This window comes from Neolamprologus brichardi, chromosome 23, assembly GCF_056152115.1.
Source record: "Neolamprologus brichardi isolate AB-2024 chromosome 23, ASM5615211v1, whole genome shotgun sequence".
Classification (NCBI taxonomy): Eukaryota; Metazoa; Chordata; class Actinopteri; order Cichliformes; family Cichlidae; genus Neolamprologus; species Neolamprologus brichardi.
This window is the reverse complement of record NC_142125.1, coordinates 12,658,848-12,680,165: the sequence shown is the minus strand read 5'-3', so window position 1 is coordinate 12,680,165 and position 21,318 is coordinate 12,658,848. Positions and strand designations below refer to the sequence as shown.

Here is a 21,318-nt window from a genome sequence, read left to right as displayed (position 1 = left end):
GTCAAGTGATGACACTTTATTATTTAACTGCTCAGTTCTTCTATTTCTCACAGATACACATAAATGTGACCTTGCACCACTCTCTTGACTGAACCATTATCACCATGTTTTGTGAAAAGTCTGATTTTAGCTTCATCAGCAATGTTGAATTTAAGCAAGGACCCCGTTGTGTTCATCAGCTACGTGCTAACTTATTCTGCTGCGTGTTGTCGAGCTGCTAAAATCTGATGGCAGTTATTGAAAGGAGAGGTGATACGCTGTGGCGACCTCTAGAGAGGTTTGAAACCAAATTTTCCAAAAGTAAGAACGAAGAAATGAATCTGTGACTGTGAGACGAGCCGCAGTCATGATCAGGTATTTATTTGAAAAACAAAGTTTCAGCTTAAAGTCTTCCAGTGAGTGTTAATGTTGTTGTTTTTTAAATTCACCTTTATTTAATTTGCATAACAGAAGCTTTACAAAAGAGTTTCACGTTATCTGCACGTTCTGTGTTTGTACCTGAGACATTTGGCAAAATAAAACATGGTGTGATTCTTTTTCTTGTGTAGGCCTTGCACATTTGGCACCTCATAACTGTGCAATCAGTAAGATTAGCAAACAAAACAAAAGAAAGAGGAAGTGAAAGTCTGAACCGACCAGTCAGGAAGCATACTCTGAAACCAAACTGTCAGGTCACAACACAAAACTGTTAGATCGTAACCAGATATAATCACATCTGGATATAACATTTATTTTTTTTATTTCTGGGTAAAGAAAATGTTTAAATATAAGCTTCTCTATGAGGTTGTTTTGACTTCAATAGCAGGAATTAAAAAAGGCTTCAGTTCAGCATATAGTAAATGACAATCATACCCAAAGAGCACCGTTATGCCCAGAGTGTGTGCACCGAATGCTGCTACATTACGACAACTGCAGAAAACACACAAAACAAGTCAAACTAAATGCAAAATATCCTGAATGTGCTCTGTGTAAGTGCACTTTCACAATACAGTTTGATGTTGGCTCAGAAACGAAACACGCGTGAAAAGATTTAAATATTTAAGCGCCTTTCAACTCTGGGAAATCTACAGACTGTAAGTAAAAGATGGACACAACCGCAGCTAAACTAAAGGAAAAGTAGGTGTGACAAAAACATTTCAGTTACTGTGGTAAACATTGAAACTAGAATTAAAAAAATACAATATTTTGTTCTTAAAAAAACAAAAATAAAATAAAACCTTGTTTAGTTTTAGTCTTGAGGAGCGTGAGGAGATACTGCTGCATGTGCTTGGTGCGGCTGGGACGTCCATGTGTTTTAATGCCTAATGTGAACTTCTTAAATCTGCACCTGAAAAACAGTCCTACAGACTAAAACTGATAAACGGATAAAAAATGAAACTAAAAACATGCAATAAAAACTAAACTGAGACGAGCAAACCCAGTCTGGAAACCACACTGATTAAAAAACAAAACATCAAAGTGAAATATAAATAAAAATCCATTAAAAATACAAAACGGTAGTAATGCTGAACCACGCTAACGACATCGACTGGTTCATGAGCTCCCGTTGTGAAGCCTCAAACTGAGTGTCACACCATAACTGTTATACCTCCTGACATTTAGGTTTCAAAATCCAGTTTCTTTCTTTAGTTAGCTAGCTAGTTTTATGTCTAAAGATGATCTAGTACTGATTTGTACAGATTTATATTTTTTAGGTTTTAAGGAGCACTGATTTAAACTCTTAAACTGGTGAGGGAGCCCTGTTTTCTTTAGAGTAAAAAGAGCTCAAGCAACAATGACAGATGAGCACAGCTGTGCACGCACCACATGATGTGTTGAAATGATGTGTACCGAATTTATAGTTATTCATAGTAAAGGTTGTGCAAAGGACGGGAAACAGGAAAATGGGAGGCCTCGGAGGCCAATATCTTGTCAGTCACAGTAAAGCACAGCCTCCTTCTTAGCTTTAACAGGGGTCACGGCTAACTTGAAAATACTGACTCAGACCGTTAACTCATCGCGTGCACAGACGTCACCGGTGACAGGAGGTTTACAGATGTTTCCTGTGGACGTTCAGCCACCCTATTCCTTGTTCACTACACTCTGATGACCTCTGACAGCTGTTGTGCTTGTTCTTTTCACCACACTTGATAAAAAAAGTTTACATTGTATTTCAATTAGCCTTATTAAATTATATTTAGCTCTTAATTACGACAATTGACTTTTTACTTATTTCATATTCGCTGCGTTTCGGTTATATTTTATTTCTCTGCACTGATCTGTGAACTTTTTACATATATATTTTTCCATTGTTCCATCTTTTGGGATAATGACATCTCATTCCACCAGTGAAGTCTCCCCCTGCTGGTCATCAGAAAGAATGCAGGTTTAAGGCACTTGAGCTTCACTTTTCAAACCAGGAAATGGCGTCCATCTTTTAAATACAGTCTGTTGGGAAATCTAATGCATATGAAGTGTGAAAGGCCAGCAGTGGACTGCAGTAGTTTGGTTAGGCACAGGGTTATTACAGTATTTTTCTCCACTGCATTTCCCTATTCACTTTCTTAATACTCCCTTTTTTGGCTCTGATAACTTTGCGGCTTCGTCACAGCATCCCAAACCCTTTGGCATAAGTGATGGCCTTGAGAAGTCTCTCTCTCAGCTTTTCCTTGGAGGAGTACTCAGGGAGCAGCAGTGCATTAAAGCAGGTGTGGGAGGTTGGTAGCCTGCAAGAAAAATGGCAGAAGTGGGGAAATCTGAAATCAGCATCCACAGAGAGCTTTGAGTTACGGATCGTTTGAGTGTTTCTTAAATCTGGTCAGGGCAGCACCTGTCTGTGTCAGAGCCGTTCTTCGCAATGATCATTTTTAATTTGCCGAGCCCGCCAACAGGCGCCCTGTCTGAGCCCGTCGTGAACTGAAGAAACAATTTCTTTTGGTCTTCCCCAAATGAATGCACGACTTCCCAGAAATCTCTGCGGGTGGATAATTGAATAAAAACATTAAACTGATGAGAAAATGTGCATAAAGTTTAAGTACTTCCAAACATGTTTAGACTTTATCAGACTCACTTGATAACCTGACTGTCTTTGCTGTAGCCGCCGTCATATTCCGTCGTCTTTTCGAGCGCTTCAAAGTCCAGTTTCTGTGTAATGATCGGAGACTGTCATCAATGCAGCACCGAACACAATTAAGATATAAAAATATAAATGGGGATGCGCTCTCTCACCCTGCTTCCACAGATAAGCAGCTCTACTTCTTCTGGTCTAAACAAATATTTCAGCGGGGACTCATTTGTGACCATTAGGAAGCCTTTTTTGAAGGCTTTGAATTGTCTCTCCACACTCTTGTTCAGGATGTAATCAGCATACACATCCACAAACTCCTAAAAAAGGAAGGAAGTTAAATATATCTGAAGCAGTTTTTCATCATTAACTTTTTATAATCTGTATTTTTAGAGAGCCGACTCTACAGATTTCTCTGTTGAAGAATGCCAGCTGTATTGCATAACATACTAGTTCGTCTTCATCGTGTGTTCCTGTTTCCGTACTTGTGAAATATACATTTCAGTCAAAAGAGGAACAGCAGAAGTGTCAGTTAGGGCTCCCTTATTTATGTGGCGACACATTTGGTCAAAACTGCGTTGAGTCTAGAATCAGACTTCCATCTTAACATATTATATAGCCATAGAAATGTCTAATTTTTAGGTAAGCTTAAATATAAATGATGCATGATTTTAAAGGAACCGGAGATAAATTAAAAGAAGAGACCAAAAATCAGAACAAGATAATAAACCAGTGCCTCCCCTCTGACTGCCTCTGAATCAGCTGATTTTCTTCTATAATAACTTTACTTATTACATAAATGTTAATAGAATATCTAATGAAGCAATGCACAATGGCTGTGAGGCTGGTCACTGACCTCCTGCTAACCCTGGTCACCAGGGAAAAGTGTGTATTCCTTGACTGGCTGGCGAGTGGTTGCTGGAAGTTGCTGAAAACCTTGTGATTGCTTTGATCGCTGGCAGGTTTGTCCATAAAATGCTGGTTTGTCTGAAAATTCACCTACTCGCCAAGCGGTAGTGAAAAGTTCGACACAGACGTTCCTAACTTTTTGGGGTGTAAGGTTCAATATTTTCCATTTTAAATGAACTCAAAAGTCATCATATATTTTTAATCTAGTGGATTACGGTATACCACTCAATACACAAAATCTATTTGTTTGCACTAAAAGTTCTTCTGCACGATCCAGAGTTTAACAACCATATTTGGGACACAGATACATCTTAGGCCATATATTATGACTATCGTATATTATGATGTCATCATATTGCCTAGCAATTACCTACCAATAGACCAAATGACTCATCCGTGGCCAATAACACGCCAATGAAATCAAAATTATATACACAAAACTCTCTTATTATTCATGATAGAGGACATCCCCACCACGTTGACTAGCAACCCCCTAACAACAGACTAAAATCACAGACCAAACAACACAGTAGCATGGGGATTTATTAGTAAACCAAAAAAGGACATATAAGGTGAATTAAGGAGCTGTAGCTGTAACACGGTCCAGCTCACACCTCACCTGTCGGTTCTCCTTAGTAACGGGAATCTGGTCTCCTTGCTCCTTTAAGTCGTGTATTACTGGGTTTCCGAAGAGGTCAGTGTGCGATATCTGGAAGGTCATCATCATGTCTTCTTCCACATTTCCCATATATTCAAGTACTCCCTTCAGACTTTGATAGAGAACCTGGAGCACAAAAAAAAAGATAAGACTTTCTTTGCACGGGTGCCTCTGATGTGATTACAGGGGTGTACAGGGTGGACCATTTATATGGATACACCGTAATAAAATGGGAATGGTTGGTGATATTAAAGTCCTGTTTGTGGCACATTAGTATATGTGAGGGGGGACCCATCTTGAGGAGTTTGCCCCCTCACATATACTAATGTGCCACAAACAGGACTTTAATATCACCAACCATTCCCATTTTATTATGGTGTATCCATATAAATATACATATACATATTAAAACTACTGTGAACTGTAGTGATTCACTGTGAATGAGCTTTGGAGGAAGTTACTATACTGGATGTGAGTCTGATAGGTCCAAGTAGGTCCCTTTCTTTCCCATGAGCTTCCTGTAGACAACCATTGGAAAGTGGACGTCCAGGATGCAGTTGTTGTAAATCGCGAGACCGAGGACGATTCCAATAAGAGTGTACTGCGCTTCAGTCTCCAGAGAAGATGAATTAAACCAGAAAAGTTTGGTGTCGTTCTCGTAGGTGAACATTCCTGTTCGGAACATCAGGCAGACAGGAAAATGGACATGGAAAAATTAAATGCATGAAGCAGCTCTGCGTAAATAACAGTTCAGAGTAATCCTTATTAAACTTAAATACTTAAATGTTTTATAGGTCAGTTTTCTTTTGATTGGCTGCCCCTTGTAAACTGAAGGTCTGAACAGCAGGTGGGTGGGGTTACTGTGCCTGGGCTTGAAGAAAAATCCTCTGAAAGTTGTACAGGGATTAGACTGGAGATGTCCAAAGAAACCTTTGAAAGATCTTTAGAAAGCCCGGAGAAGTGTTGCTCTTTAAAGACCACTTTAAACGATCTAGCTTCTTGGATTCAAGACTTTTGAACTGTACGGCATTATTTTATTAAGTTTCTAGTACTCATGCTAAGATGATCGTATCCTGACTTCAGCTTGCTGCATAATTAATAAAACATGACAATCATCTCAATCCCCCTGTTCGCCTGTCAAATAAATGTGTTCTTTTGTTCGGATACACAACAACATTTACAAAATGTCCACAATCCACTTGGGCTGAAAATTCTCACCTATGTCAGGGTTGAAGATTTCTTCAAGAACCAGCTGAAAGAACTCCTTTGAAACGCCTCCCTCATCTACACCTTGCTCACCCTCAAACTCAACATAGAGCTGTTTCTTCAAGTCGGACGGGTTCTCCATGGAGATCATCTCCAGCTGCAACACAGAGGAGGTTTCACTTTTCAAACTGAACAACACTGATTTCGACATCCTCCAATTACCCTAAGGCAGTGCAACTCACTCTGACGAGAGCGTCGTCGATGATGTGGTCTCTGCGCACTTTGAGCTTGAGGTAGGGGTTGGGCTGCTGCCCCTGGACCATGCTGAAAAGAGCCGTGAGGCGTCGCTCGCTGTACATTCGGATCCTGTTGTCGTAGTACAGCCCTTGGTTCTTGGTGATGACACTGAGGATGAAAGGGCAGGTCTGGAAAGAAAACTTTGTTTCTGCATTGACCTTGAAGAAAGTGAAGTCCTTGTCCATCTCGATGACATCGTTAAGCGATTCGTTAATAAAATCCTCGAAGGGGATGAGAGGCTTTATGCTGTCCATCGGTCGGACGCCCAGTTCTTTCTCCAGGGGATTTATGCGGGGGCCTTTCTTATAGAGCCTTTCCTCGCCAAGCAGCTCGTGCAGCGTCAGCTCGTCTGAGTCAGAGTCTTCCTCGTCCTCCTCGTTGTGCTCTACGTCCACGTCACCTCCCAGAATGCTTGCAAAGAAGACGACCTGTAAACACTGCGTCGCAGCCACCACAGTCTCGTCGTCGTTTACCAGATTTTCGCCGTCGTACTCGTTGCTAACAACTGTAAACGTAATGAGCTGCTGGAAGGTCTCCATCATACGGCGGATGTGCGGGAGATCGTACTTTGACCAGAGCTTCGTCAGCCTGGCAAGCGCGATCACTGGAAGTTTGCTCATTGCTTTGCAGAACTGTGGTAATGCCACTTCGAGGTACTCTGGGCTGTGAAGGTTAGTATTCTCCATGACGATAATGAAGATGTTCAGGTAATCTGGGTTTGTTTCGTACACGTCAAGATATTCCAGGTCAAGTTCAACATTTGGAGTGAGGTAAATGAGAGCATTCACCAGAGCCACCTGCAGCTGGTCGATAGACAGAAGTCTGTCGTAGACTCTCCTCACAGCGCCAATGTCCACTGTAACCTCACAGGCATCAAACACTTCATTCAAAGCCTCACCTGGCAAAGAGGCTGCAGAAGAAGCACCTGTCTTCTCTGAGCTTCTCTCACTCAGTTTCTCATCTTTCTTCATATCTGCCGGTTTACAAGACTCAAGGTTGTCGGTAGAATTGGATTCATCTTTCCTGAAACTCTTCATCAGGGCTTCCGCATTGGAGAAGACCCTGCCGATGACTCGGACGAGAGCAGAATAATCCCCTTCTTCTTCACAGAAACTCAAGATCGTACAGACTGTGTTCTCTGTGAGGTGATGAACCTCTGCAACAGAACAAACAAATTTAGGGACTGGTTCAAAGTTAGCATCTGCAAGAGTCCAGAGCTAGCCATACAGTACCTGAGAAGTCCTCCTTGGTGAAACCGGGGTCTTTATTGCTCATCTCACTGCCCTCCCGAGTTCTTCCGTCAGCACTGGCCGTGATGGAGGGGTGATAATCACAGAGTTTGGCATTAATCTTAAACAGCTCGAGCGCTTTGGCAGCTGCTGAATTGTTATCCAAAGGTTGAAAATCACAACATGATGCGCAAAACTCATTCGTGCAGTTGCCATTTCCACAGCCTTCAGTTAACTGCCGAAAGTAGCGCTCAATTAGAAGCTTTGCAGTCGCTCTGTTCCTGCGTAGGACATTCAGACAGAAGTCAGACTGATGGTAACAAAACCTTCTAGGGTTAAAAAAAACAAACAACTAAAACACAAACAATGAACTTTGGTTCTGTATAAACTGAGTTACAGGCCCTTCCAGTAAATAGGAGTGGGTGAAACTTTGGCAGGTACTAATGATTTTTTTCCAACACTTTTAAGAGTTCATAAAGTACAGGAGATAACCACGTCAAGTATTCAGTGCAGAAAACTGTTTTTTATTGTTTATACTGATTGCTCTGAAGCATCAGTATGATTTGCTCTTTCATAGTCTGAATAAACTGCAGCACTTTTATGTCTGTGATGTCGAGGAACAGAAATAAGAACAGATTCGTTTTCTGATCAATTCCTATCTCATTTACTGTAGAAAACTTTGAAAAGTAATTGATATTATCATCACTTTGTAGGGTTAGAAAAATACAAATTTACTTTTTTTCCTGTACAAACTATATTAACCATAAGCTGTATATAAAAGATGGACAAAGACAACATGGGGTCACACATTCTGTTGTGAAGCCATAGGCTGAGTGCCGTCCACATGATGGATCTAAAAATGTGGGACACTGGTGGCTCACAGGCAAATGACTTATCCATGGCATAGTAAATCATACCCTGCTTTTTCAATCTAATGGGACAATAATTTAGAAAAAGAGCATCATGTTTTATTCAAGATGACTTAAACTAGTGACTGAACCCAAAAACCCTTCAGGAAAGTGTTTACTGAGCTCGGTTCAGTGAGCAGTGAGTTCATTTTCTCATCAAAGTCACTGCCTCCTACTAGACATTAGAAAGAACTCAGGTTTAAGGCACTAAGTGTTGTTTATACTTTTCAGATCTGCAAGCCATGTTCATCTTTTAGATCCAGTTTATGTATTTAACAGGCAATTTATACATGTTCTTGTTTTGAGAGGCTAAAATATTATCATCTATAAACAGTAAAGAGGGAGTGCAACTGTGACCAAAAACATCAGTCTAATGAATCATATTAGCTTAGTGTATTAGCTTAGCTTGTGCCAGCTGAGGTCCAGATTGTTGTCGTTCTTACATTCGGCTGGATTCAGATTCCCCTCTGCAGGCCCGGTGAACAATGCTCTGAAAGTAGAGTTTAAAAGCACTGTGAGATCTTATTTGCAGGTAAAAGCCTTTAAATAAAAGCTTAAAGTCTTAACAACTTAAAGCAACAACAAAAAATAAATTAATTTAATATATAATTTAATATATAAATTAACCTCCCCCACTCTCATTCAGATCTGGCGTTTGGAACTATTTTGGTCTTCATGTGAGGTATGACCCTGAAGGTAAGCGAGTCATGGACAAAAGTAAAACAGTATGTCGGATGTGCCAGGCAATGCTCAATTACATTGGTGGGAACTACTGCGTTAGCGCAGTTAGCTCTTAACGTGTTGACACAGTCCAGCCCCACGCATGGGGCGATCCGCGGTAGCTCGTTAACGGAGATTTGCCGTGTTGTGGCGTTAACGTCAGATTAACGCTGACAGCACTAGTGGGAACACAATGAATATCACTGCACATTTACTCCGACATCATCCTAGTGCAAAGACAAGTGAAAGCAGACAAAAACAACAAGCACGCATGCTACAAACTTTACCCGAGTCATTTAGACAGCATTAGCACATGATTCTCCTTATGGGGACCTGATATGTTTAATATGCTGCTGAGAATATACCCCAGAAGAAGCGTATAGTATAGCTTTTATTTTGGAAAGAGCCATTTCTCTGTAATAAACTCTCTTTTCCAAAGATGAGTGATTTCTCGATCAGAGAGATTTATTTTTATTACTTTGTTGTTTCAGCAACATTACATTTAAAAACTGTACTTTTGAGTTAAAATATATATTTATAATTTCAAAGGCATGAACATTTTTTTGTATCGAAAAAATATCGAACTGTGACACCAAAGTATCAAACCGAACCATGAATTTTGTGTATCGTTGCACCCCTAATATATATATATATATATATATATATATATATATATATATATATATATATATATATATATATATATATACACATATATATGTATACATATATATGTGTGTGTGTGTGTGTGTGTGTATATACATATATGTGAGTATAAACATATACACATATACATACACATATATATATACACATATACATATATATATATACACACATATACATACACACACACACACACACACACATATCTATCTATCTATATATATCTATATCTCTATATATCTCTATATCTCTATATATCTCTATCTATCTATATAAATATATATATATACATACATACACTATTGATCTACTTATAAACTTGTCTATTTTCCTCAATTAATTTAATATATTTAAGCTCTGTAATGTCTAATGTTTTGGCTGTGTATGACAGGAAGTATACAACTTATAAATATATAAATAACATTGCACAACATAAAAAATTAAATAATATTTTCTCAATTATCAGCGTTACTGGTAATTAGTCTGTGACTCTGCTTTCAAACAGCTGTCAGCGTTTCAGTTTAACGGACTCTAAATCGCTTCGTTTCAGAGTAAAAAACGTGCAGTGAGCGGTGAATTGAGTGTCGTGTCCTGTCTCAGCACCGACCTGTGATTTGAAGTCCTGTCTGTCAGTGACAGTGCAAAAAAAAAAATCTCTTCAGTCACTCGGACCGCGGTCACACTAACGTCACAAAAGAATACACTTTACAGGGATATTAATGCTTGTTAATATGGCCGATGGAAGCTGACAACACGCAGAGCTCCAAATGATTTTAGTTTGTTGAGTCACAGCGAATTTATTTCCTCTAACAGCCTGTAAACAACGGCGCCATATACGCTCTTCTTCTCCGCCTGGTTTCCTCCAGACAGCGCAGGCGCAATGCTGCCCCCTACTGTTCACCGTGCAGCTAAACTCTTTAATTTAACTGGCTGCAGCTACAGCCACATCATCCAGGATCAGCAAGCAGAGTGAAAACAGCAGAAACAAGTTTCCTGTGGGCAAAAGATTCACTAATTCAATAATTTAATATGTAAAGAATATTACTCAGTCATTAAGAATAATCATAAAAACACAATAATAATAATGATAATAATAATAATAATAGTGATAATACTACTACTACTTTTAATAATAATGATGATACTACCACTACTACTACTACTACTAATAATAATAATAATAATACAATGTTCTCTCCCCTTCTCTTTCTTCTTCCTTAACATTCATGTATCTGATATCAGTGTCTGTTTGATGAAGAACATTCAAAGAAGATCACTGTATATATGAAAAGATGTCAAGATTTAAAATTTCCTGGAAAAAAAAAGAATTAGGTGTGGATTGGTCCTCCACAATGGGTCACACTAGTCAGAAGATTCTAGTAAATAATCAGAAGTTGTCTGCTTCTGAGGTAAAATATGACATTTCTCATGGATTTGGATGGGTTGAATTCAAATATGACAGTTAAAATTAGTGATTAACTACAGTTTCCATGATATTTACTTAAGGCTGTTTAATATGATGATATTTCGCCTTTCTTCATTATGTACCAGAAGAACTCTACATAGAGAACACTTGATATAACAATATGTAGTATAGCAGAATTGTTTAGAGCCTGGCCATGTTGTGTCCAGTTGCCCAGAATATTACAGCACGAAGATTTGTTGGTTTACACTCAACTCAGCAACAATACTTATTTAAATTATTTAACATGAAGATCATGCATTAGTGTGCTTCCAGTATGCATAATCTTTTCTCCAGCTTGTCCTCAGCATACATTGGGCTGACTTTAAGGTGTCTATTAGGTTTTTTTGGTCTGCAACCTTGCAGTCCAAAGGTTGCAAGGTTGCAGACCTTGTGATTGTCTTCTTTGAGACTTCAATTCCAGACTTGGCTAAGTCACTTGTTAGTGACCTGGCTGTTGATTCTTCAGACACATCTCTCTTTGGTTTCTTTTCAGTCTTTGAAATCTTTTCTTTTCCCACCTCTGACAGGCTTGTTCTTTACTGTGTGACTCACAAAACCTCGCTGAAGTTTTTATACTGTGAGTAAGTTTTTATTTGATTTTGAAAGCTTTGAGCATTAAAAAGTTTAATAATATAATTACATGGCAGTGGTTTGCTTTTTGGGTAGTTTTTGGAGGAGAAATAATTCTGTTATGGAGCACAAAAAGAAATAATGCTTTCTAAAGAAAACCGGTGTTTTTAGAAATTCTATGTTGAAAATCCCTCACTCGAGTATAATCATGGGAACGTTTTAACTGAAGAGACGGAACAGAATATATAGCACGAGTCTGAATACTCTCAGAGCTGATGTGGTCCACGAACCTCTAAATCATATTCAGCCACCATAAATCAAAGCTGACACGCAGATCAGGTACAGTCAAAACCGCCTTGTAAATTATGCATTATCTAATCCATGTGCATTGCTCTCGTGGTGCAGAGGAGATGTTTGTTATTCTGTCAGTGTTCAAACCCGATATACAGTTTTCTTTGTGTGACATTTGGTTTGTGTGCCTATCAATCCTCTGTGTCACACTGCACAGCAAGAGGCCTTCATTTCCTCAAAGTGGAGGTCAGAATACAGCAAATATTAGCTCGGCAGGAGAGACGTAACAGAATTACATTCTTACATTCATCAGCCTTCAAGCTACATTTCAAATTACATCTGTGCTAAAATGAGCTCTGAGTGATTACACTCCAAATAAACATGCCATCTAGGACACTTAAAACAGCAGATCTTTCCATGCTTGTGTCTTTCTTTGCACCAGGGTCTTTTCTAGGACTGCACATCATGGCCGCAGTAACCCGCATGAACACTGGGAGTCACTGTGAGCACACAAAGCACCTCATAGACGCCAGTGCGTTTCCAGGTTATACTTCTTCATTTCAATCACCAAATCTGGAGCTCTTTAGATGAGTGTTAGCCGATGGCACACAGCAAAGCCGTATTATTACTCAGATAACTACATTTAAAAAAGAGGTAGAGGTCCAGTTCAATGAGTCAAAGCATATACCTGTCAATCAAGGTGACCACACCCCTAACTCCAGTATGGATATGGGTTAGTTATAATGGGGGAAACGTGTTTGCTGTAGACATGTTTATTTCTGCTCTTCCAAAAATCAAAATCTTAATGCTGAAGCTTTAAAGTTTTGGGACTTTATGTCTTTAAACTAAATCAGAAGAACTGCTTTAAAATACCCAACCAGACCTACTTTCAAACAGGTCGCATGTGTGCAGGAAACTTCTTATTATGGCCTCTCATGATTTCTGTCTCTGTCTTTGAAACTACGTTTGGATTTCAATGAACTCTCTGTGTCTAAAGAAACTGTTGTATTATGCAGAAGCTGAGGAGTATGCAGTATGGAGAAGTACTTTGACTGCAGTGGCAGTTCCCATAACCAGGAAATGATGGGTGTGGTCAAATAGTGAGTTTTGTTTTGGACGGTTCAGCGACCCAGAAGTAGCCATAATCAGAGCTGTTTGAACTCTCAAGATATTCAGGAAAGAAGCTTTACAGCCTTCTTTATTTCCTGCTTTAGCAGAGTAGACACTGGAGGATCCTTTATGAAAGAGAGGCGATAATACTGTCCCACAACACAGATTCAAACCCTCAGTGAGAGGCTACGCTAAACTGAAAAAGCCGAGCTCTGAATATTACTTTCCTTTTATAAAAAAGGTTCTTATCTCTTATGTGAATAAAATAGGTTTATACACTGTTAAAAAAAAATTAAAGGAATACTTTTTAGTCAGAGTACAGCATGAAGTATGTCAGTATCGAGCGCGTGGGGAAGCAGGAGACATGTAAACAGAAAAGCAGATGAGTGATTACAGATCTTCCTTATTGAACTTACGCATTAGCTTCACTAGTTCCCATAACTTAAAGTTATGCAAACCCTTTGCCTCATAAAAACTAAGTAGAGTTTAGGAGCACATATGCAAGCATGTGGGGGTCATACAAACTACCTGAATATCATTTTGAGGCACACATCATGACACAGGGAGGCAGACCAAGGGAAGAGAAAGGATGGAGGGGGGGAAAGACACCACTGCCACACCACTGTCACACCACTGTCAATCTCCAGCACCCCACTCAGCCCATCAAAGTAAGAGGAGAGCCCCTAGGCACCTAACACATCACTGCACACCTTCTATTGTATTGCTAGCCTTCAGATCTTCAAGTGGCCTGTTACTCTGTGATCAGCTGCACCATCCTGCAGGTTACTTGGTCTGTTCTGTCTTTACTATCATGACACAAAGATAAAACATTAGACATCAGCTGAATATAACTCGGTAAGACGAGGGAAAAATACTTTGTTTGCAAAAATTCTGCAGTATTGATAGTAGTCATCTGTGGGAAAATGCTCTGTGGGCTGCAGGGATTTGGGGTTTTTTTGGTTGTTTGTTTGGGGGATTTTTAAATAACCACTGACAAAAACTGGCAGTAAGGCCGAAACTGTGTCCAGATCATTTAATTAATACACCCACAGGAACTGAGCAACTGATTTATTTAGAAGAAAAAAAAAGTTACTGAGATTTAAGTAAAATTTAGAATCTAAGACTTTTACTTGTTACAGAATATTTAACAGATCATTGTTACTCTCCCTACTATGTGTCAGAAGGAGTTTTTAACTGCTCTTTAACTCTCCCAGTTATCTCATAATCGCTGAAAGAACAAAAGCAGAAACACGGCAATGAAGTTCAAACTAAAAAAAAAAGTGTTTGTGTTTTTAGCCTCTGCGATGCAAACTGGGAGTGAGACTGCAGGGTGGCCCAGAGTTCCAGAGAAGATGCTGCAGACTGCAGGGCAGGACGTAGGATGGAGAGGATCGTTTTATATCACGGGTATTAAGCAATTCCTGGAAATGTGCCAGACAGCAGGCAGAGACAGGGGTCACCGAGACGATCACGACGGAGGTGATGTCTCGTGCGATCGGGACACATGTACCTTAGAGACATCCTCGGAGATGGCTCATAACACGGGCTCATCAGCGCAGGGGATTTTCAACACTTCAGCAAATGTCGACATTATCACAACACGGTCAGGCAAACGGGCCGCTGAACTGCTCATGAGGCAAAAACAACAAAATATGCTTACATAAAGGTTTCTGCTTCACACTTCACGGCACAAAGATCCTCTGTTTTACAGATGCCCCCAATCAGTCGGAGTGACGAGTTTGGTCTTTATACCAACTAAGCATCTGGTCACTTTCTGAAATAGTTTTTCAACTTTATGTGTAAAACAAAAAGCATTTCCAATACATGTATTCATAATACTTCTTCATAGTCCATTTCCCTAAATTTGTCCTGTTTTGTAAATTAGAAAATTAAATTACCAAGAAACATTAGTGTCTGCTATAAGGCACATTTTTAGGTCAGTGGGGGTTTTCCTAGCTATCGGTGAGCATTTTCAAACTGTAGCACTGTTGCCTCACAACAAGAAGGTCCTGGGTTTGATTCCAGCACCTGCCCGGGGCCTTCTCTGTTTGGCGTTCAGACTTCCTCCCACAATTCAAGACGTGCAGTCAGTGGGGTTAGGTTAATCAGTGATTCAAAAGTGGCCGTAGGTGTGAATGTGAGTATGACGGTTGTCCGTCTCTGTTTTAGCCTTGAGAATGATTGGCGACGTGACCAGGATGTACCCTGCCTCTCGCCCTATGCCAGTTGGGATAGGCTCTAGTCCCCAAATTGGATAAGCGTAAAAAAATAAATAGATGGATATCAATTATGATACTGCATCATTCTTAGCCTGACTCCTCAACCAAGACGGGATTGCCTGGAGAGACTCTACTGCCCCGGATTACACAAATTCATGGGGAGTCACTGTGGCCACGAGTTCTGAGTAATGACTAGAAGAAATAAAGCATCTCAAACACAAGCCCCCTCACTAAGGGACAAGTGAGGAGTTCTGTCATCCGGGAGGGGCCCGGAGTAGATCAGCTACTCCACACTGATGTGAGCCAGGTGAAGAGGTTCAGCATCTGACCCTGATGCCACCGTGGGGCCTCTGATGTAAGGTGCTTCTGGTATGTCCAAGTGAGAGGAAACCCTGGAAACCCTCTTAAACATATGCTTCTATGACCCAGACCCAAATAAAGGTCTGAAAAATTTAAGCATGAATGGAAAAATCATCCAAAGGACTTTTCTAAAAACTACTATTAAAAGTGTAAGGATTAACCCATAAATAGGTTTCTTAGTCATGTTTTTCTTGTAGTGTTTCCTCACACAGTTTACTCTCAGGTGAACCAAAGACCCTGAACTACTCGTAGGTGTTTGTCTATCTCTGTGTGCTGTTTATTGGTGTCCCTGCTGTTTCGTTTGGCAGGCTTCCTGTGTCAGTGGGAAGTTAGACTGAAAAAGTGCAATAATGCTTTTTCTGAGCCACTCCTACGTGACAGAGCAGAACGGAGCCTCGCAATGCCTCCACCAACTGGAAGACAGATGGCCCTGGCTCACAAAAAATAAAATAAAAAAATAAAATAAAAAAAATCCTTCATTTATTATTTGCGATCAGAAATGATGCATTGCATATCCTCACTGGTGCAAATGAACAAAACGTCTCTGGAAGAAAGGAGTGGAAAAGGAGAGGCTCTTAAAGCATCATCACTCCCACGATCCAGGTCTCTGACTGCTGCGGAGGACCACGTTATATATACGAGGCAGCTTGGGAAATTGAAAATAGTCTGATTTAAGCTCGTTAAAACTACGGGTCACGAAGAGGGCCTGGGCCTCTTTAATGGCCACAATCAATGGAGCTCCTTTATGATAAAAAATCTAATCAAACTCTATTAACTTGCGAATGAGCGTCGTTGTGCAGGTGATTTAAAAAGTAATTAGATTAAGTCTTCAAATCCAAGTGGAGCCTGTTTAATGATAATATCAATCTTTTACATTAATTATCATCATAAAACTGACAAAAGTCAGTTTTACTGTACATGGATTGGTACTTCTGTGCTTTTCTATTCTATTTGAACACTTAAAGCACTTTCTTACTACAAATCTTATTCACCCATTCACCTTAAACACTTTTAACCTAACATTCACACACTCGTGGATGAATCAGGGGAAACTCGGGCTTCAGTATTTTGCCCAAGGATACGAGCTGGGGAACGAACCACCCAGTGGAGGACCCGCTGTACCTCCTGATCAACGGACACCCATGTTACTTATCAGCAATGCAACTCTCAAAACAAAAACCTTTTCTCAAAGTCACACCTTCGTGCGTAGGCAGAAAAAACAAACAAACAAACAAAAAAAAAACCGCTGATGAGGGAGGGAGTCATCACTATCTCAGTGTCCGAGGAGAAAGTGCTGCGACGGTCATTAATTTGAGGACACTGTACAGCACATGGATCCAGAGAAGGAAACGGAAGATGAACTTTAAAAACAAACAAACAAAAAACACACAAAACCCCTAACAGTCATGTTTCTGAGGATGACTGTTAGACTCTACTTTGAATCAGGATTTTCCTACCGGACTACAAAGCTAGAATAAAAAGCTGGCGATGCTAATGTGGGAGTACCTGCATTCTTTCTAACGGCCAGCAGGGGGCGACTCAGGTTATATAAAACTTGAAATTGAATTGACGTGTAAGGGGAAAATAGTGCACATCTCCCTCAGTCTGGGACCCCAGTAAACACTTTCCTGATGTGTTTATGGCCTCAGTCAAAAGTTTCAGCTTTTGTTGAATAAAATTTTAACTTAATTTAGTAAATTATGGCAATTATGAAAGTCAGAAAGGAGAATAATCTACGGTATGATCAATGGCTCACTGGTTTCAAGTTTATAGTGGGCAAGCCTGCTATACATAATATAAGTAATATAAGTCAATGTATATTAATAAGACCAGGAAAGCATACATAAATTCTTTATTATCATTTTTATTTTGTTCAAAAGTAGCCATGTACAGAAACTTTCCAGTTGCTCAAAGGCTAAAGAACTGATAAAAATGTGGAGTATTAATAAAAACCTAAAACAGTTCTTCTACGTTGGTGACCGGCAGCAGCTTTTCAGTGTTTATCCCAAATTATCTGATCATTACCTTTCAATATACTGATCAGCCACAACATAAAAAGCAGATCTGATTGGTAGAAACACGGCTTCACCAGCTGGCAGTGGCAGAGTTTAACACCTTGAACGCTTCGATGTCTTCCTAAATTAATTTAGTGAAAGTGGAGCGACTTGCAGTTTTTTTGGTCTCGGTCAACAATAACCCATCTCACATCCCATTAACCTGGCAGCTATTTTAACATGAACACTCAATGTCTCATTGACCTTTCGAAAACTACTGTGCTTCAAAATTATTGTGGCTTTTAAAAAAAGGTTTTAATGCTGTGACTGATCAGCATTGAGAGTGAAACCATTCAAACAGTGAAGCTCACATTTGGCCGATGCAGCAACCAAAAGAAACATAAGGAGAAAAATATCGAATATGCTCAGATACGCTGTGTGACAGTGTGTGTGTAGGATCGCAGAAACGCTCAAGCTTCAGCCTGGCACACAAAGTGCAACACCCCAAATGACAGAACCTCTGAAACAAAGCGAACAGACTGCAGACAACAGCATGCCAAAGGAACAAGCACCATGTGCAAAAGGACAGGTGGAGAGAAACCACAGAGCCTGCAGCCTCCGAATATATGCTCTGTCATCATTAAACAAACAGAATCAGCATCACGAGCACATTTTTCATTTCTTATCCAGTGTTAAGGCACGTAGAACATATAGATGACCTTTGGCAAAAGTTGAACTCTTTACAAAAACATCCTGGAATGAGACACGCCCTTCAGAAAATGTTAAAAAGGTGCTGCTGCTTTAAATGCTCAACCATAAACTGGAGGAACGCATCAAAGTGTCTGCAAAGGTAAGAGGGGTGCAAAGCTCCCGCTCTCCTAGCAGCACCGACGACACTCGGCGACTGAAAGCTTTCAAAGTGCAAACTTAAAGCAGTCTCTTTAAGATCTGGGACAGACTGAGCCCCAAGGATTTGGTTTACAGCTGTAGAAAAAAAAAAACTCAGATGGGCTTCAGATAAACTAAACACATGACATGAATGGAAAAAGGGGACTTGCACAGACTCTGTTATGCTCGGCTTTATGTATTTATTATTTCACTCATTAGCGTTAGCCTAGCTTTTCATGAGTATAAGTTCAAAATAATGCCCCTTTTTCTTATTCTGGGCATCGATCGCCCAGTTTCTACTCTGAAACTCCTTCCAACTGGCTGTTTCTCACAAACAAAATAAATTTAATCCTTCTCTCTCATGTTTGTGTTGGAGTCAGGTCACTTGCACAGGACAAGACCTCCTGTTCTGAGTACCGGTCGTTGCTTATGAAGATATAAATCTTTGTCAGAATAATTCCAGTTTTAAGATTGCATTTAGTTAAATGCTACTATGTTACTCGCACAGGGCCAAAGATCAAACATGATAAAAGTCAGACTAAAAAAAACAAGACAAAAAACAAAAAAAAGCTTACGGTAGCAAAAATCCTGCTTCTTATGATAGCGTTAGCTTAGCTGTGTATAAAGTCGAAGAGGAGAGGGAAACAGCTTAAGGTAAAAATATCCAACTGTAAACGTGGTGTTTAAAAACTGAAAAGCTAAAAGCAAAATGGGGCTTTTAAAGTGCTTCCTAGTAAAACTGTAAAGGATGCAGATGAGAAGACATCTGCAAAACATCTGCGCAGACACACAGAGGAGGGTTTTCACTCGGATGGAGGCTGACTTGTTGCTGGGTGCTTCGCTGCTAGGACAAGTGACGGGTTCAGTACATGAAGGTGGAGACAGAAGCAGCTAACCGCTAGCAATGATACATACATTATCTTTATGATATGGTGATTACAAAAATGAAAGAAAGGAGATGTTATGAAATGTTAATTAATGAGCTTTAGAGATGCTGGAAAGAAGGTTTTTAAAAATATTATTATTTTTTTATTTATTTTTAGAAAATAACGCCTCTGACTTCAGCTTTATATTTGACAGACAGTCATGGAAACCGGATTGACCTCAACTCTTGGCAACAGTTAGCAAATCTACATTTATGTGGAACTGGCTCTTAAAAGAGATCCAATGAGTCATTGGATAAACACACACACGCATGCACGCACGCACGTATATAAGAGTTTTGCTTTTGCGAGGACGTAGCGTACTCCATGGCCCAGCTAAATGTCTAACCCGAACCCTAATCTGAACATAATCCTAACGCTAACCATTTCAAACCAAGTCTTAACCCTGTAGAAACAAACACACACACGCACCCACACATACACACAGCATAATTCCTGGTGGATCCTTAGTGCATAAAGACTGAAATGGCGCTTTCTTGGTCATAATGCACAAATAACTTTACAGCCAACAGCTCTAATAACTATAATTCAGAAGAATTTACTGTGCAAGAGAACAGCTAGAAACGGACTTCTATGTTTCCCGATCCAACAACAAGAAGAAAATGTGCACAGAGCCAGCACCACAACTTGCTGCACGTGAATATAAACCTTTGGAAGTCCTCACAGAAATATGCTTCTGCGTGGCCATTAAGTATAAGTAAAGTACGGGGACTTCTTTCCTCGTCAGCACCGATTCGAGGCCACGAACGGCTCCGATCCAGGTCTTGGTGCATTTACAGGCCAAGCTGAAAGACCGAACTGGGTACCATATCACGGTGGAATCTCTCCGCTCTTCTTTTCATGAAGACCTGACAGAGTACTGAGATGTTTCTGTGTGAACTTTAACTTTCCCAGTATCAGAAAAATAAATCTCCCAAAAGGCAAAAATATCTCTGCTTTAGATTTACATCCAAAATATAAAGTACCTCTTTGCACGTTTCATAAAAGAATCTGCTTGAAAAATATAATTAGATTTTTAAAAAACAAACAAACTATTGTGCAATTGAATTTCTAGTTAAGACTGAAGGAAGCGGCCTGCAGCGGCCGTTCTGTCGCCGGCTCTGTCCTGTGTGCCGAACTGACGGCGTGCTCAGATTTGAGTCTTTCCTCTGAGTTCCTCGTGTATCTGACACACTGCAGGGCTCCGTCGGGGGGCATGCTCAGCTGCACGCCGTCTGCCTGAGCGGGCAGAGGTGTGGAGGTGACACAGCTGGACAGATTCACATCTGACGGCTCTGTAGTCTTATTGAGATGCTCAGAGTCTGCAGCGGAAGAAGTCTGCAGCTCCCCTGATGGGGCGGGGTTGTCTTTGGTGTAGGGAAGGGTGTCTACTTCTGACGGAGCTGGTGTATAGAGATCTGAAAGGTGCATATCGCTGTCTGTGGGCTGCAGCGGGCTTCTCTTTGCTTCATCTGTTTGTAATAGAGGCCCCTGTTTTGAGCCAGAGACGCTCCTCCGATCCTTTTTATTGTAACCTTTAGGCGAGGCCTTAGCGAGGGACAGGAAAGGAAGCTTGGGGCAGAGCGGCGACCCCACCTTGACCCGACTCAGGCTAAGGATGTTCCTGCGGATGTCGGCGGGGAGTTTATCCAACTGCCTTCCAAGTTGGACTGGGCTCGGGAACAGCGTGCCTTGACACGCCCTGTAGAAAAATCTGAAAAGTAAAACAGAGACAGACATCAGCATCGCTCCACCGAAGAACGCCAGGCGGCTGGAATAAACATGAAAGGCATCTGGTATCAATAACAGACGTAATTCAGCACTCGGATCATAAATATTTGAAAAACAGGCTCGTGTTTTCA

At 40.4% G+C, this 21,318-nt stretch overlaps 2 protein-coding genes across 3 annotated transcripts in view; both read right to left on the bottom strand.

Annotated features, from left to right (window-relative positions):
• Nucleotides 1-339: 339 nt before the first annotated feature.
• ube3a (ubiquitin protein ligase E3A) lies at nucleotides 340-10,487 on the bottom strand. 2 transcript variants are annotated; one of them, XM_006790391.3, is made up of 11 exons: nucleotides 10,244-10,487; nucleotides 8,694-8,740; nucleotides 7,346-7,623; nucleotides 6,059-7,269; nucleotides 5,829-5,973; nucleotides 5,077-5,282; nucleotides 4,572-4,736; nucleotides 3,208-3,363; nucleotides 3,050-3,123; nucleotides 2,810-2,953; nucleotides 340-2,705 (listed from the first exon to the last, which is right to left on the bottom strand). In XM_006790391.3, coding segments are annotated over exons 2-11 (2,502 nt in total). In that variant the 5' UTR covers nucleotides 8,696-8,740; nucleotides 10,244-10,487; the 3' UTR covers nucleotides 340-2,584. The 2 variants fall into 2 exon arrangements, with proteins under 2 accessions (XP_006790454.2, XP_006790455.2); XM_006790392.3 differs by having other exon boundaries at nucleotides 7,346-7,419.
• Nucleotides 10,488-17,507: 7,020 nt separating this feature from the next.
• The window catches only part of atp10a (ATPase phospholipid transporting 10A), a 47,377-nt gene continuing 43,566 nt past the window's right edge, over nucleotides 17,508-21,318 (bottom strand). The window contains exon 21 of the mRNA XM_006790390.3: nucleotides 17,508-21,170. Coding sequence (XP_006790453.2) covers nucleotides 20,528-21,170 — 643 coding nt within the window. The 3' untranslated portion in view covers nucleotides 17,508-20,527. The remainder of the gene's footprint in view (nucleotides 21,171-21,318) is intronic.

Bases quoted from the DNA above. Each gene is read 5' to 3' on its own strand.
- ube3a (XM_006790391.3), bottom strand. The intron at 2,954-3,049 runs GTGAGTCTGATA...ATCCACCCGCAG, and splicing joins AAAGACAGTCAGGTTATCAA to AGATTTCTGGGAAGTCGTGC. The intron at 2,706-2,809 runs GTGCTGCCCTGA...TTTTTCTTGCAG, and splicing joins AACGGCTCTGACACAGACAG to GCTACCAACCTCCCACACCT.